This window comes from Miniopterus natalensis, chromosome 1, assembly GCF_054644295.1.
Source record: "Miniopterus natalensis isolate mMinNat1 chromosome 1, mMinNat1.hap1, whole genome shotgun sequence".
NCBI classification, from domain to species: Eukaryota; Metazoa; Chordata; class Mammalia; order Chiroptera; family Miniopteridae; genus Miniopterus; species Miniopterus natalensis.
The window spans coordinates 29,764,635-29,779,707 of NC_142081.1; the positions used below are offsets into that span (position 1 = coordinate 29,764,635).

Here is a 15,073-nt window from a genome sequence, read left to right on the forward strand (position 1 = left end):
GCTAAATTGGCTTTCTGTGTACACTCCACCTCTCAGCTTATCCCTGGAGCTGGAGCTGGAGCAGTGTCTTGTACTTGTCACCATTTCTCTGATTGCAGGGCATGCTGTTTTTTTCTTCAGGAGAGGTATCCTAATGTAATAGAAAAGCATGGGGCTTTCTGTCTGTAGATAGAGGTTCAACTCACTTAATTTTCCTGATCGTTGACCTATTTTTAAAATTTTATGTAGTATTTTATGTATACAGAATAACTTATGTAACGTGTGAGATAAAAAAACCATAGCAGGAAAACAAACATCTGTGTGTGTTCTACCTGTGTGGGAACCAGAACATTTCCAACCCTGCCACATCAATCTGAATTCCTCCTCTAAGCCATTCCCCTGCCTCTGCCACTACCTTAGTAACAACTACCTTATTTTGTTCCTCATAAACGTGTATATACTTTATCATGTGTATGGCTATCTAAACAACATATTTAGTTGCGGATGGCTTTGCGTTTTATGAAAATGGTATTGCAGTGTATAAAATATATTCTTTGAATTGCTTTTTAAATTTAGTAATGTTTCTAAGATACATCCATGTTATGACTCATAGCTGTAGTTCATTCATTTTCACTGCTGCCTAATACTCCATTATTTACCCATTATTTCTTCAATGCAAATGTAGGTGGGTTCCAGATTTTGCTATGAACACTTTTGTACATGCTTCCTTTTATTTGTAGGATCCCAAATAAAGTTTTATCAGTCTGTATCTAGGGTTACAGATATCTATCTACTCCAAAGGTTGATTTAGATCTTGCTATACTAATACCTTACTCTAATTACTACAGCTTTTTAAAAAATCTTATCTAGAAAAGAAAGTTCTCTTACTTTTCTTCAGGAGTATCTTGACTATTCTTGGACTTTTGCTTTTTCATAAAAATTTTAAAATCAATTTGCCAAATGTCTCTAATAGTGCCACTTGGACTTTGATTGCATTAAATCTGAGTCAATTTGGGACAGAATAACGTCTTTATTATATTGAATCTTCCTAACCGTACATTTACCTTTACCCTCTTCAGTAAAATTTTTGTAATTTTTCTTCATGAACTCTTTATATGTCCTTTTGTTGGACTTACTTCTATATACCTTGCTTTTCTGTATTGTATTTGGTATTTTTCACTTCCTTACATTTTCTAAGTTTATATAAAAATGTAATTGAATTTTATATGTTAATCTAATATTCAGTGACCATCCTAAATTCTTATTAATCATAACAGGTTTTCTATAGATTCTTAAAGGTTTTATAGAGAGATGATAGCAGCAGCTATGAATAATGATAGGTTGGCCCAGCCGGCGTGGCTCAGCAGTTGAGCATTGACCTATGATCCAGGAGACTGCAGTTTGATTCCTGGTCAGGGCACATGCGCAGGTTTTGCTCGATTGGGGGTGGGGGGTGGGGAGGCAGGAGGCAGAGGATCAATGACTCATCATTGATTTTTCTATATCTCCCTCTCCCTTCCTCTCTCTGAAATCAATAAAGACATACTTTAAAAAAAAAAAAATGATAGTTTGCTTTCTCCTTTATAATTCTTGTTCCTTTCTTTTTCTCCTGTTACTGTACTTCATTTGCTTGGCTAAGACTTCTTACACTATGTGAAATATAAACATAGGAGAATGCCCTGGCCAGTGTGGCTCAGTTGGTTGGAACGTTGCCCGTACCCAAAAGGTAGTTAGATTCCTGGTCAGGGCACATACCCAGGTTGTGAGTTCAGTCCCCAGTTGGGGCATGTGCAGGAAGCAACCAATTGATGTTTCTCTCTCACACCTATGTTTGGTTTTTTCTCTCTTTCTCTCTCTCTAAAACTAATATATAGCCTCCGGTGAGGATTAAAATTAAATTCCTAACTAAAAGAGGTCATGGCCATGTAGTTAGATCCTAGGCCTGTAGCTTCCTTGACAAAGGTCAATTTTTACCTTAACTGAGCCTGTCTACTTACTGTCTTTTTGCATCTAAGATAACATACTCTTCGAAATGTCAGAGCAATCTCCTTTTCCCCTCAGGGCACAAACTCCCACTCCAGCACCAGACCACGGAGCCCCTCATTGCTGTCTTGTTCCCAGGATACCACCTTGATGTGTTGTAAATGTTAATTGTTAACTATCCTGTACCCAACCAATGTAAAAAAACGTATATGTCTATTTTACTCTTTATCCAATCTCAGAGATTTCCTCCCTTTGCTTTCTCCTGTCCCCTTAATCTACCACTAATGGATTTAACTCCCCTTACATCTCCTCCTTTGATTCTAATGTGTAAAATAAGCTGCAAAACTGCCATTCTCTGGAACATTTTCTCAGTGCATTGAGATGTTGCTTCCCGACAATTGTCAGTTTGGCTCAAATAAACTCACAGAAATTCTCTACAGCTTTGGACGTTTCTTCCATTGACAGAACTGTGCATCACTGATTTGATGATACCAAAGCATTATTGTTACATTTTAAGTGCGATAATAGTTTTGTGGTTATGTCAAAAAATATAATTTTTAGCAATACATACCATAGTATTTGAGTTAAATTATATGATGTCTGAATTTTTTTTCAAAACAATGGTGAGGAAGGGAAGGGGAGGAATGTGCAAAGGTGTGGATGAAAAAGCCAGGCATGGGTGATTGCTGAAGCTGGTACTGTGGTTGATGCTGAGATCAGATACCCAGAAGTCTCAGAATGAAAGGCTCACTCCCAGACGATGGTCCTCAGCTCAGTCCTCTTTGGAGATCGTCTCAGCTGAAGCAAACTACCTTATTTAAGATCAAGTCTTTTTTGGGAGGCAGCCCACATCCATTGAATGATCAGTGTGGTGGTATAAAGGCGCCAGCCCTCCTTATAACTTGGGAACAACTCTCCAGGGCTATCCCAGTCCGGAGCTCCCCATATGGCTGCTGAAGGGCCACTTCTGCTTTTTCCCTTCCACATGTGCTGTTCCCTAAAAAATGACCTGCAATTTTCATCTCAGAGCCTACTTCCTGGGAATCCAAACTGCAGACACTATGGCATCATTACACCATTTTCTTTACTTTTGTACGTGTTCCAGAGTTTCCATAATGAAACTTCAAGAAAAGAACTGAGTCAGACTGGATGTGGTGGATAAGGGTATGACAAGCGACCTTTAGAGCTCTGATTTTGGAGACTGGGTGGTGCCATTCACAATGCAGGAGGTGGAGCCATTTGGAGGACATATGAGGAGCTAGTTATTGAGAGGCCAAATTTGAGGTGCCTCTGGGGAGCAGTCTGGTCTGGATATAGATTATCAAGGTAGAGACAATCATGAAAAGGAGGGGCAATGGTGACTTAGAACATCTTAAATGGCCAATATGTGTGAGTACCTCACAGAGTGGGAATTAACTACCCTCTCAATGGCAGGCACCATATTCTAGAATATTTATATCACAACGTCATGTCTTAGAATAATATTATTTTAATCTATTCAAGCTGCTATAACAAAATACCATAGCTGGATAGCTTATAAACAAACATTTATTCCTCACAGTTCTGTGTCAGCATGGTCAAGCTCCAGTGAGAGCCCTATTCCAGATTGCAGATTGCTGACTTCTCATTGTATCCTCACATGGCCAAAGGGGCAATGGAACTTTCTGGAGCCTCTTTTATAAGGGTATGAATTCCATTCATGAGGGCTCCATCCTCATGATCTAATCACCTCCCAAGGCCCCCACCTCCTAGTACTAATCATCTTGGAGGTTAGGTTTCAATATATGAATTTGAGGGGACACATTCAGAACAAAGCAAACATCTAGGACTCACTCAACCTTCAGTAATTGTTCATTGACTGAATGGATTTCACTGGACAGCTAGAAAACGGCTGACAAGAGATAAATTCTGTGATATCCTAAATTAAATTACAACGGGCTGGAGAGTGGAAGAGAGACGCCTGAGCACTCAGTTAATTTCTGTGGGCGATAACTAAGAAAAAACTATTCACATTCTTGAATGTTTGTTCAAACTCTGAATCAAGTAGACACCACCCCATCCTGCTTTATGCATGAACTTTCGGACTCTTGCCCACAACTAATCAAGTAGTAAATATTTCCTCCTTATTGGACTAGGCACCTATCCTAGAACCGCTCCTGCTTCACCTTTTCTCGGCCATCCCTCCCCCCTTATCTACAGTCCATGAACGTAAATTCTTTCAAAACAACTTACATCTTTTTCCCCAAACTTGCTGTATAAAGAAGTGCTTGTCTTTTCCATCTGGCTCTGCTGCTGCTGGTTTAGACTGTATGTCCCAGGACCTGGCCCTTTTTCTGGCGGCATATGGCTCAATAAACTCTTTATTTCACAAAAGTTTGGGGCTGTCAAGGTTTTTGTTTAATGTGGTCCTGTTTTCCCCATTCTACAACTCTGATCAGATTCTTCTCTGGTCCTGCATGTCTCATGAATCCCTCTCCCACGGCAATCGTGTGAGCTGTCCTTGCACAAACAGAGGGGAAGGTTTTAGTAACAAAGATGAATCAGAGGGGGAGCATGCTCTGAAGGAACTATGAGTTTAGTGGGGGGAGATAAGCTATACATAAATGATTATAGAAAGTTAAAAAAATGAGCAGTAAAGTAAGAAAGCTGAGGGTGAAGCGGCATGGACATTCTCAGGGGTGGCAAATATTTGTAGTTGAATTTGCCCAGAAAGAGGCAAATTCGCTCTGCTGGCTCCTCTGATTTGCAGTGTCAGTAGCTAGCTCACTTTAGTTAGGTACTAGCTTTCAATATTTTACCAGCAGACCGGGTATTGAGGCAACAGTTTATAACGACTCACCCCACAGCTTGTTCAGCGCTCCTATTAAACAGTTTGTCACTTTAAGCAGTTGTGTGTAGAAGTATTAAAATGTGTTTCAAAGACCAAATATTATCCAGAAATATTTGGAAAGGATCTCTACATAAAGTAGTGTTTCTTAATGTTTTACTATTTTAAAACTCTCTAAAAAAAAAATAGATTTGACTTAACAGAATCTATATATGATGTTTTTTCAATGTTTTAAAATGCATTGCCCGTTGTGATAAACATTGCACCCCCACCCCCGCCTGTTCCTCTGTGGAGAATCACCAGTTTATAATGATTACGCATCCATAAAACCAAAAGAGTTGTAGCACTCTCCTTGAACTGCGCCTTCCTAATTAAACATAAACACAGTGACTGAGGCTACCAATCAGTTTTTGTTAGTAAAAATATATTTAAAACACCTTGACCACTTTTTAAAAAAATAAACCATTACTTTCTAGGAAATTCTATTTAAAATAAAACAAAAAACAAAAAACCCACAAAACATAAGCAATGAATTTTCCTGAAGAAAATAATTTACAAAATGTAAATTGCAGTCAGCTGTGGCTAAGCAGAGGCGAGGTTATTTATTCTAAACAATATCTGCCTTTGTACTTTACAACAAACTGCGCAATCCTAAGGTGCTAATTACTGCAGATTAAATTTAGAGCCCCAAGCTTTTCTGTACCCCTTAACTCACCTCTCTTCTGTCCATTAAGATGATCTTCTCCCAAAGGAATCAACAGCTGGCTTCAATAAGGTGCAGACACACAACAAATTCAAAAAACACGACAAGCAAAAACCAAAACAAAAACACCTGGGGCAGCAGCTTAAGTTTCCATTTACTTAACCTGGGACCTCAAAGTGCTTTATTTAAAATAAACTAAGTCATTGAGTGCATTAAGGGGAATATATTTAAACAAACTCCTCTATTTTTGATCAGAGAAGTAGATGTCATTAAAAAAAAACAAAAAACCTGTTCTATAGGTGACCAAAGCCCAACCTGTTAGACCGCAGATACTTTTCCATTCTCCGAACCACAGCTTCACACCCCAAGCATTAGAGTGGGGAACCCGGGGACAGTTCCACGAAACACGTCGTATCGTCCCAAACGGACCCTCCAGCCAAAAAAAGAAAAAAGTTTGGGGACAGTTCCAGCACCAGAACTGGCCAGGTCACGGAGGACAAAGGGCAGCGCCGCCCCGCACCCGCCCGCCGGTCCAGAGGCCGGGAGGGCGGGCCCCACATGCGCTCTCACACGTACGCGGGAGCCCGGGGAAGCGAGGCGGAGCCGCTCCGGCCCCAGCCCCGGGGGCCAGGGCCGAGGGCGCGGCCGGGCGGCGGGGCTGCGGCCAAGCACGTAGCGGGGCGTGGCCGGCAGCGCGGTGGGCGGGGCTGAGGCGCGGTAATCCTGCCGGCTCGGGTTCCGCATCCTTAAGCAGCAGCAGCGGCCCCGGGGGCTAACGGGATACCAGGTCCCTCCGGCCCCCTCGGCGTTTTTCCCGCGGAGGGTCTGATCGCTGCCGCTCTCAGGCACCTGCCTTTCCTCTCCGTCCCGGAATGCAGCCAAGGCAAGGGAATAAAGGAAATAAAATAACACAAGGAGATCGGGTGTCTGAGCAGCGACTTGGGTAAGACCGTCCTCTTACAGGTAAGAATAAAAATTATGTCCAAACCTCTGAAAGGTGCGAACACAACAAAGCTCCATTAGGCATTCACATTTGTGGTGAGGTGTAGCTTTTTATCTTCTAGACTATTTCGTATCAGTTCTACAAATTGAACTAATTCTCTGTAAAATGACTTGGGGACAATAGGTTCAGCGCTACTTAAAGGGATGAAATGAGTGGTAAGTGGTAGCACCTGAGTAAAAATTCTTTACGTTTTTGTTGGTTGCAGCTAGCAGTGTTTGCAAAGTTTTTAACCAAACCCAACTGTTAAAAAAAGATTCCATATTCTTTGCAACTTTTTGATGTAGCTACAATGGAAATTCGAACTTTTAGAATTTTTTAGATTCTCAAAGCCAGTAACTTTAAGTTCATCTTTTCTGTGTTTTAGAGGTTTTAGGGAAATCAAGATTTATAATGAAAAAAAATTTTTCATGTCTACTGAAAGAACTATACTATACATTCCTGAAGCGTTTTAGTTTATCATTCTTTTCATACATCATCTCATTTACCTAATAATGTCTCCACAACCAGACACCCGAATCTGTAGTTCAGACTAAAACCCAGCTAAAGAACACTTCAAAACACCGTTTTTATTAATTTCTGTTTGTCTTGCCATTCCTCTTAGGACAGACATCCCCTCAAAGCCCTGTATGATTTCATTACAGGAGACACCCTCAGTTCCCTACACCCTCCTTTTTTCCTGTTTGCTATTTAAACAATGGGAAAAAGGGTCTGGTCTGGTCTACTGGACTGGCTAGCACAGCAAAGTGGTTAGCGCAGGCTATTTCATAGGGTTTTGTTTTGTTAAGATTGTGTGATAACATGCAAAATGCTTAGCACAGTCTAGCACATAGTACTTAAAGAGATGTTAGATTCATTTTCATGCCTAATCTTTGTGTCATTTCACCCAGCAGTGCTAGGCTGTCTGGGAAACTATTCCCAGTGCCAGGGTTAATAGTGAGGCTTAGAATGAACAAAAATACACTAAACTCCTTTACCATACTTCCTCCAAGTGTGAAAATAATACAATGGTCATTCACTCACAGCAGCACCAGAGAGGGGGAAGCAGACATGCACAGGGCGAGGACAGGAATATTAAGGGGAGAAGAGTTACTATAAAATTATAGTTGTTACGGCATGGTTCTACTTCCTGGATAGAGAGATTTTTTAAAAGTCTGTGATGGTGTCCGAGAGCGAGGGAGAGCACAATGCTGGGAAGGGCTGGTTCTATTTCAGCTTCAAGCACTCCAGGGGTTTGTTTTTTGAATGACCCAGAAGTGGGTACCTGCCTTCTTCCAGCTCTACTGTCCTTTAAAGTGGCTTTCTCTTCTAAGTCATTGCTCTCACAAGTAAGTCTTTTTCCCAGACTCCTGGTAATTACATAATCTGACCATTTACTAATATTTGAAAACTGTACATAAACTTCTAGTTTTCAACTCAAGGTAATTTGCTATCAGAATAAGCAGTATTTTTGATATTTCAACCTGGGAATATTAAACTATATCTAATTAGTTAAATACACAAGAACAACTTTGGATCATAGTTTTTATAGTGAAGTATAATGTCCCCCAAAATCTTGGATTGTTTTAGTATTGTAAATTTTTGTTCCCAGATTTTCATAACTATAATCCCATTTTCTTCATTTTAAGATAAAAAACAGCCTCCCAATATCCGTGGCTTAGTTTATTTTGTTCAGGATATTTTGTTCCTGTAATCTCAGGCTACAGTACCTAAGATCTGGCATTACCTATATAATTTGTCCATAAAAATAATTTGCAGTTACCTCTAGGTATGGGGATTCAGTGATTTTTCTGTGTTTTTATAAAATATATTTTTGTGCTGTCTTTTTAAAAAATGAGAATGTATTACTTTTATAGTTAGAAAAGAAATGAAGCAATTTCATAAAAATATACAGAAAACAAAGCTATTTTTAAAAATTTAAATACACAGTATCATTAGAACAAAAACAAATCAAGGTTAGTTCTGTTTCATATTAGAGTCAGAAGACCTAAGTTTAAATCTCTGGTCTGGCATTTATTACCTTTAGGGCTTAGACAAATTGTTTACCATTTGAGGTCTAAATTTCTTCATCTATGAATGGGAATAGATTAGAAATCTTTATTATTTAAAAACATTTTAAAAATTTTATTGATTTCAGAGAGAGGGAGAGAAAAAATCAATTTGTTGCTCCACTTATTTATGCATTCATTGATTGATCCTTGTATGTGCCCTGATTGGAGATTGAACCCACAATATTGGCATATTGGGACAACACTCTAGTCAACTGAGCTACCCAGCCAGGGGTAGAAATCTTTAGAGGACTTTCTAGCCCTTACAACATTATGACTATAATGTTCAAGATTTGTTTCACTCATCCCATTCATATTAAAACACTAATATTGCTTTACTTTAATAGGTTCATAAACTTATAAACAAATTTCTTTTCTAAAAGCATACTCTTTACAGTGGAACATTATAGTTATTATTTAACATGACATTTGGGGACACAATATACATTCAGGTGATAGCAAATATAAATGGAGAAATAATCAATGCAATGCCAATGTAATTTTCATAAATACTTAAATTGTTGACTAACAGTTTTAGGAGTTTCGGGTATTGAAATAAACATTAACATAAAAGCTGATCAAGGGGGGCCTGGTCCACAGAAGATGTTTATTTAAAGTAACAAAACAATACAGTTAGTGTTAGATCCAACCACAAAGAGCAAAAGGAATGAAAAATTTGTACAATGCACATAGAAAAACAAGATATTTACTGTGACTATATATTTCTAAAATAATACTTCTAAAATCACTCAATTATTGAAATCTATATGAAAACAGAAGGATGTTAATTGCGACAAAGTGCATAAAACCAAACATCAAATTTTGAGCAAATTAACATACTAGGTAATTTTGCTAACAAAGCATGATTTTGTTTGTTTATTCACAATCTGCTCAAAACATCTTTATATCAACAGGGTGGGCAGAACATTTAGGTTTAATATCAATTACACAATATTAGCATAAATTTCCACAACTACATATAGGGTATTGTTTTCTTTTGAGCTGGCAAAGTTACTATAGAAACATCAAGTTCATTTCTCTGAATTGAGAATTTTATCCAAATAAATGCCACATACCTTCCAGATATATGCATCTTTCTATATCATGTAAATGGCTTTACCCATTTAATAATAAACCATACAAGCATTTAAGAATCATTATATGATTAACAATGTCATGTTCCAGGTTTAACAATTTCATAGGCCAAAAAAAAGTTCTTCTTAAAAACTAGTTTTATAAATGCAGAATATATTGCATGAGTAACTGCTGGTATTTTTTAAGAAAATATATTGTGCAATTGTGGCTACCATGTACTGCTGGCAAATCACTATTGTTTATGTAAAATGTGAAAAAACTGAGTAAAAATTATTCAAGCTGATCATGATGAAAGGTTACTGCCTTCTTAAAAAGATTATATTGGCATCTTATTAAAAATAATTCGATAAGGGATAAACTCCCTAGCCCAAAATAAATAAATAAAAAGGTGCATTTTAAAAATGATGCTACTGCAATGCAATGGTTTAAATATCAAAGAACTGTGAAAATGTGCTGTCTCTGATCTGGCATTAATGTAAATTAAGTAAAAAGGGGATCAAAATTGAACAAACAGTTTGTGCAGTATTGTAGCCAGGCTTCTAAAATTAGATAGATATAGAAAATATAAATAGACTGCTTTAGGTAATGAGCCACCAGTGTCCAAAAAAAGGAATGAGATTATGAAAAAGCTCAGTTAACTTGATCCAATGCTCTGAGTAATTCTTCACCCTGCAGTAGGTTTCTGCTGCCTTGAATAGGAGCATTAACTTCACAATCATAACTCGTCAGCTGTGGTAATCCACTCTCATCCATTGATTGCCCCAGCAATCTACATGCTAAATCTGGAAGACAAAGAGATACCTAAGTATTTATTCATCTAGTCAATGCAATGAGTATTATCAAACACACACTAAGTGCTAAGTATTGGGAAAATAAGGCAAATAAGCTCTTTCTGGAAGGGTTTTTTTTTTAGTTTATGGTGCAAACCCATATAGTTGTAAAGGAGTAACTGCAATCAAGCGTTACTGGTGCCATGTCAGAAATGTTTACAGGATACAACGAAGGCACAAAGGAGTGATAAATCAATTTAGAAAAAAGGCATACAAATATACAAGGTTCAGCTTCTATTCATATCAAAGACAATTACTAAAATATTTAAAGTTCCATCTTGAAATAGCTATTTTTGTGTTACAGTCATCAGATAAAATGCTACCCTTTTAACCTTGCTAAGAAATGAAAACCACTCACTTGGAGCAAAGCTCCTAAAGAAAAAGTCATACAATTCTCCTTTTGATATTCAGGGCAAAAAGAATAAACTAACCAGAGGGTATTAAAATAATAGTCTTTTGCTCCATTCCATTCTGATCACTAGATCTGCATCCTTTCACACGTTTCCAAGAAAGTGATGTAGTAGTTGCTTGATCGTCTGGCTGCTGTAACAATGTTCCCTAAAAAGAGTAGTTATTTCAATTTTACTATATTCAGTTTGTTTTTTTAAAAATCAGAAACTTTGATACCAATGTAAGTTTAGTAACACGGAGTAGGCAGGTTTCTTAAATCAAATACTGCCCCAAATTGTATTTACTTCTTTCTCTTACCACTACTATGATAAAAACATTTATTTGCCATACATTATGGTTAACGTCTGTGTAAATTCTTTCCAATTAATCTGGATAATCTGAAAATACTGGTATGAGTAACACGAACACTGACTTAACTACTGTATTTTGGGGGTAAGAAGGGGAAAGTAACTTAAAGAGAAGAGAACAAGACTGGTGGTGATGTTGGGTGGAATAAGGGGAGAACATCACTTTTTACTCAAAATACACCTGTGGTATCTGAAAATTTTACACCGAGAATGTATTCATTAAGTCTTTGTTTTTAAGAAAGTGTATACAAAGTGAAAAATCCAATGTATAAACTCTAAAAATACAACTTTAGTATTTGGAAGAAACAAGGAATTACCACTATACAACTTATAAATAGCACATTAGCTAGACTAGAAAAGCAAACACATACTCTCACACTTACAATTCCTACTGCTTGAAAAAGTGAACCATCATGTTCTATTTTTCGTTTTCTTTGAGCATTCTGCAAAGCTAGTATCTTTGGATTTATTTCTTCCTCAGGAACAGTTCTGAAAAAAATTTAAATGAAAATATGGTTGTCTTATTATTATTTTAAAGAAATATCCAACTAGCTTTTTTTCAACAAAATATATGTGTTTTCTAATTAAGGAATATAATGTTACATATGAGAACTACTCCTGATTACTAAAGTTTATCACTTTAAAAGCCAAAGCTCAATTTTTAAAACAAAATATCCTAAAATTTGCATTTCCCTATTCATAAAATAGAAGTGAGCAGAACTAGATCGATATTTTTGTAAGTCAAACATTTAAATATTGGCCTTTCATTCCATCAAATAAAACGCAGATATTCTTGATACAAGATTAATTTCACATTTGCATAGCATTTTCAGTTCATAAAATATTTCATGTTCATTTTCATTTCACTCCAATCCCAAAGATAGTAATATACATATTTAATACCCATTTTATAAATGAGAAACCTGAGGCCTGTTAGGTAACTATCTCGAAGTCCTATTGCTAACTAGTTGCAGACATGGAAGTACATTCTAGATCTCTTTATACCCACACTCCTCCCAGCCTTCAGTATTGATCTCATAATTAAACCTGCATCTAAAATTAGTATTAAATAGTGAAGAACTGTCTTATGGATCAAATACATCAATACTGTCATAGCTACTTTGTTTTTTCAAGAACTCCATCAATACATAATCATAAATAGCTCCTTGCTCTGTTCCATATAGTTGAGAATGAATATGGTAGGTGATATGTTGCTCTAACTGCCTTCCTACAAGCAGTTCTGTAAAATCTCCAATATACAAACAGGCAGGTTTTAAAATCCTTATATAACTATGTTATCTTTGTGAAGTATAACTCAGTGTATCATATAAATATCATTTCAGTAGTAGCACTTTAAAAAAAATGATTTGAGAAAAACCCATACGCACCCTAACTGGAGATCGAACCCGCAACCTAGGTATGTGCCCAGACCAGGAATCAACCCTCCACCTTACTGTGTACGGGACGATGCTCCAACCAAGCCACACTGGCGAGGGCTGTAGTAGTGCTTTTAATGGTTATCTTTAATCTTTGCTATAAAGCTGTAAGTTGTCTGGTTTAGTACAGCACTTTGATTTTGCAAATAATTACCTAGACAAATAGTAATGAAAAAGCCTCCATATATTTCATAAAATTCATCTCTTAAAGTATTTAGTGCATACTATAGTGGAGCTAATGTAAAAAGAATTGCTAATATGACTAGATGCTAAGATTTTTGAAAAGCACATAGTTCAGAAAACTGAATATCCCATAGTCTCCTGTAGTTAATAGTAAATTGTAAATTACAAGTCATTGATATCAGCCTTATCTGTCCATCCAATAACCATTTATTGAGCAACTACTACATGTCAGGGACTGAGTTAAACATTAATACCACTAAAATGTCCAAGACACAGCAGGAGCGGGGAACCTTTTTTCTGCCAAGGGCCATTTGGATATTTATAACATAATTTGAAGGCCATACAAAATTACCAACATAAAAATCAGTTATGATAAAAGCTCCTAGATTTATTGAATTTCAAGTCCTGCCTGAGGTTGCCTTGGCAGGGCCAGACCAAATGATTTCCCGGGCTGTATGTACGGACCTCAGGCTGGACATTCCCCACCCCTGCCAGGTGGTGACACAGTAATTTATAAAGTTATGTAAAATGCTTCTTTGTTAATCTAAAGCCCCAAGATCTTTTCTTAACTCTTGGAAAAGGCCTATCCTAGCACTCTAGGTCAAAGTAGAGCTGCAAGGCAGGAGAAATAAGCCATGAGCTCTGGCTATAGTAGTGCTTTTTCCTCTTGCTACTGATATCTGGATCAGTCTAAGCACAGTAGATAATGAATTGTTTCCACACACTGCCCCACCTACTAGCTAAAATTTATTTCCTCTGACTACAGCCTCAAATTTAAAATATGTTAAATCCCATTACAAATTACATATAGAAATTATAATATAAAATTTGGTTGGTGTCCAGATAGTTGCTCAAATTTGCTCCATAGAAACAATGTCATAAAATCAAGCTTAGATTCCTGCTGTAGCTCTTAAAACCCAATTTAAACTATAATATATAATGTTCTATAAACATAATGAAAAAATAAAAACAATTATAACTATACATAAAATTTAAAAAGAAGTCTTATAAATATCTACATTGAATATTGAGGACTGAAGACCATCAGGCTCAATGTGGAATTGGAAATACCCATAAGTTGGAAGGGCTTTTTTTCATGTAAGCTTTAAAAGAGCTCCATGAAATGGAAGCAGTGAGGATAATTAACTAGCCTGATTTAAAACCACCATAAGAAAATGAGCCAGTTTTGTACACTTACAGAACTTATTGGCCAAATTTTATTTTTAGAAGTATTAGAAGACCCTCCTACATTCAGATAGGTGATATGATTATTTTAGAGAAAATAAATACGTAAGCTAATTTAGAAACAGTTCCTGGAGTGCTTGTTTTAAGTCCAGAATTTGTATATCAATTTTATGTTCCTTAAAGCATATACATCAGAAAGTTTGCTATGTTTAGAAGTAATTTACCATCACACATTTTCTAAAAAACAAAACATAAAAAACTATAACTTTAATGTTATATATAAATAAGTACCTTTGACTCAAAGTGATAGATAACACATTAGGGCTTCTTGGATGAGATTTTTCTGTCTGTTCTATAACTCCTTTTCCTGCTCTGTTTGGTGAGGCTGTCCGACTTCGAGTACCACTATATGGTGATGTTGTGGTACTAGTAGCTTCTTTAGGTACGTGGGTAGGAGATGGAGATGCAATCAATATTTTAATGTCTTCCATACCATCTTTCGTCAGTGTTTTTAACTCATCAGTGGTGGCAGTGGTAGTGGTGGTGGTAATAGCTGGTTCTGGCATTTGAGTTGGCTGGAATACTGCAGTTGTGCTCGCACTCTGAGGGCTTGTAGAACTGCTTTCCAGTGGTGACAACTGATCGAAGGAACGTAACTGGAAGTCATCATCCATTGGGATATAAGGAGCTAACATCTCCAAGTCTAAATCAGTGTCCTATAAAACAACAAATGCATGAGTTTTTATAATGGACACATCTTACAGAAGAAAAACAAGTTAAACTCAAAGTCACTTCAGACTAAAAATAAAGCTTAGTGTAAAATATAATAAACAAATTCATATACCTGAGTGGAAAATGGGTTCTTTGCTTCTGTGTCTTCAGCAAAAAGTTTCTCAACCAATTCCAACTTGAATTCATTGACCATATCGCTATCCACATCAAAACAATATTCACTGGGACTGGTAGGCTATAAAAGGAATTAAATATGTTCACTTTCCCAGAAGCAGCCTGTACGTTTTGCTAGTTAGAATTCTTAAAACAAATCT

The 15,073-nt window shown here is 36.9% G+C and overlaps 1 protein-coding gene across 1 annotated transcript in view; it reads right to left on the reverse strand.

Moving 5' to 3' along the window:
• Positions 1-9,128: 9,128 nt before the first annotated feature.
• The window catches only part of HIF1A (hypoxia inducible factor 1 subunit alpha), a 40,493-nt gene continuing 34,548 nt past the window's right edge, over positions 9,129-15,073 (reverse strand). Inside the window, exons 11-15 of the mRNA XM_087820007.1 lie at positions 14,872-14,994; positions 14,319-14,743; positions 11,607-11,712; positions 10,897-11,023; positions 9,129-10,417 (exon numbers count right to left, since the gene is read on the reverse strand). Coding sequence (XP_087676133.1) covers positions 10,266-10,417; positions 10,897-11,023; positions 11,607-11,712; positions 14,319-14,743; positions 14,872-14,994 — 933 coding nt within the window. The 3' untranslated portion in view covers positions 9,129-10,265. The remainder of the gene's footprint in view (positions 10,418-10,896; positions 11,024-11,606; positions 11,713-14,318; positions 14,744-14,871; positions 14,995-15,073) is intronic.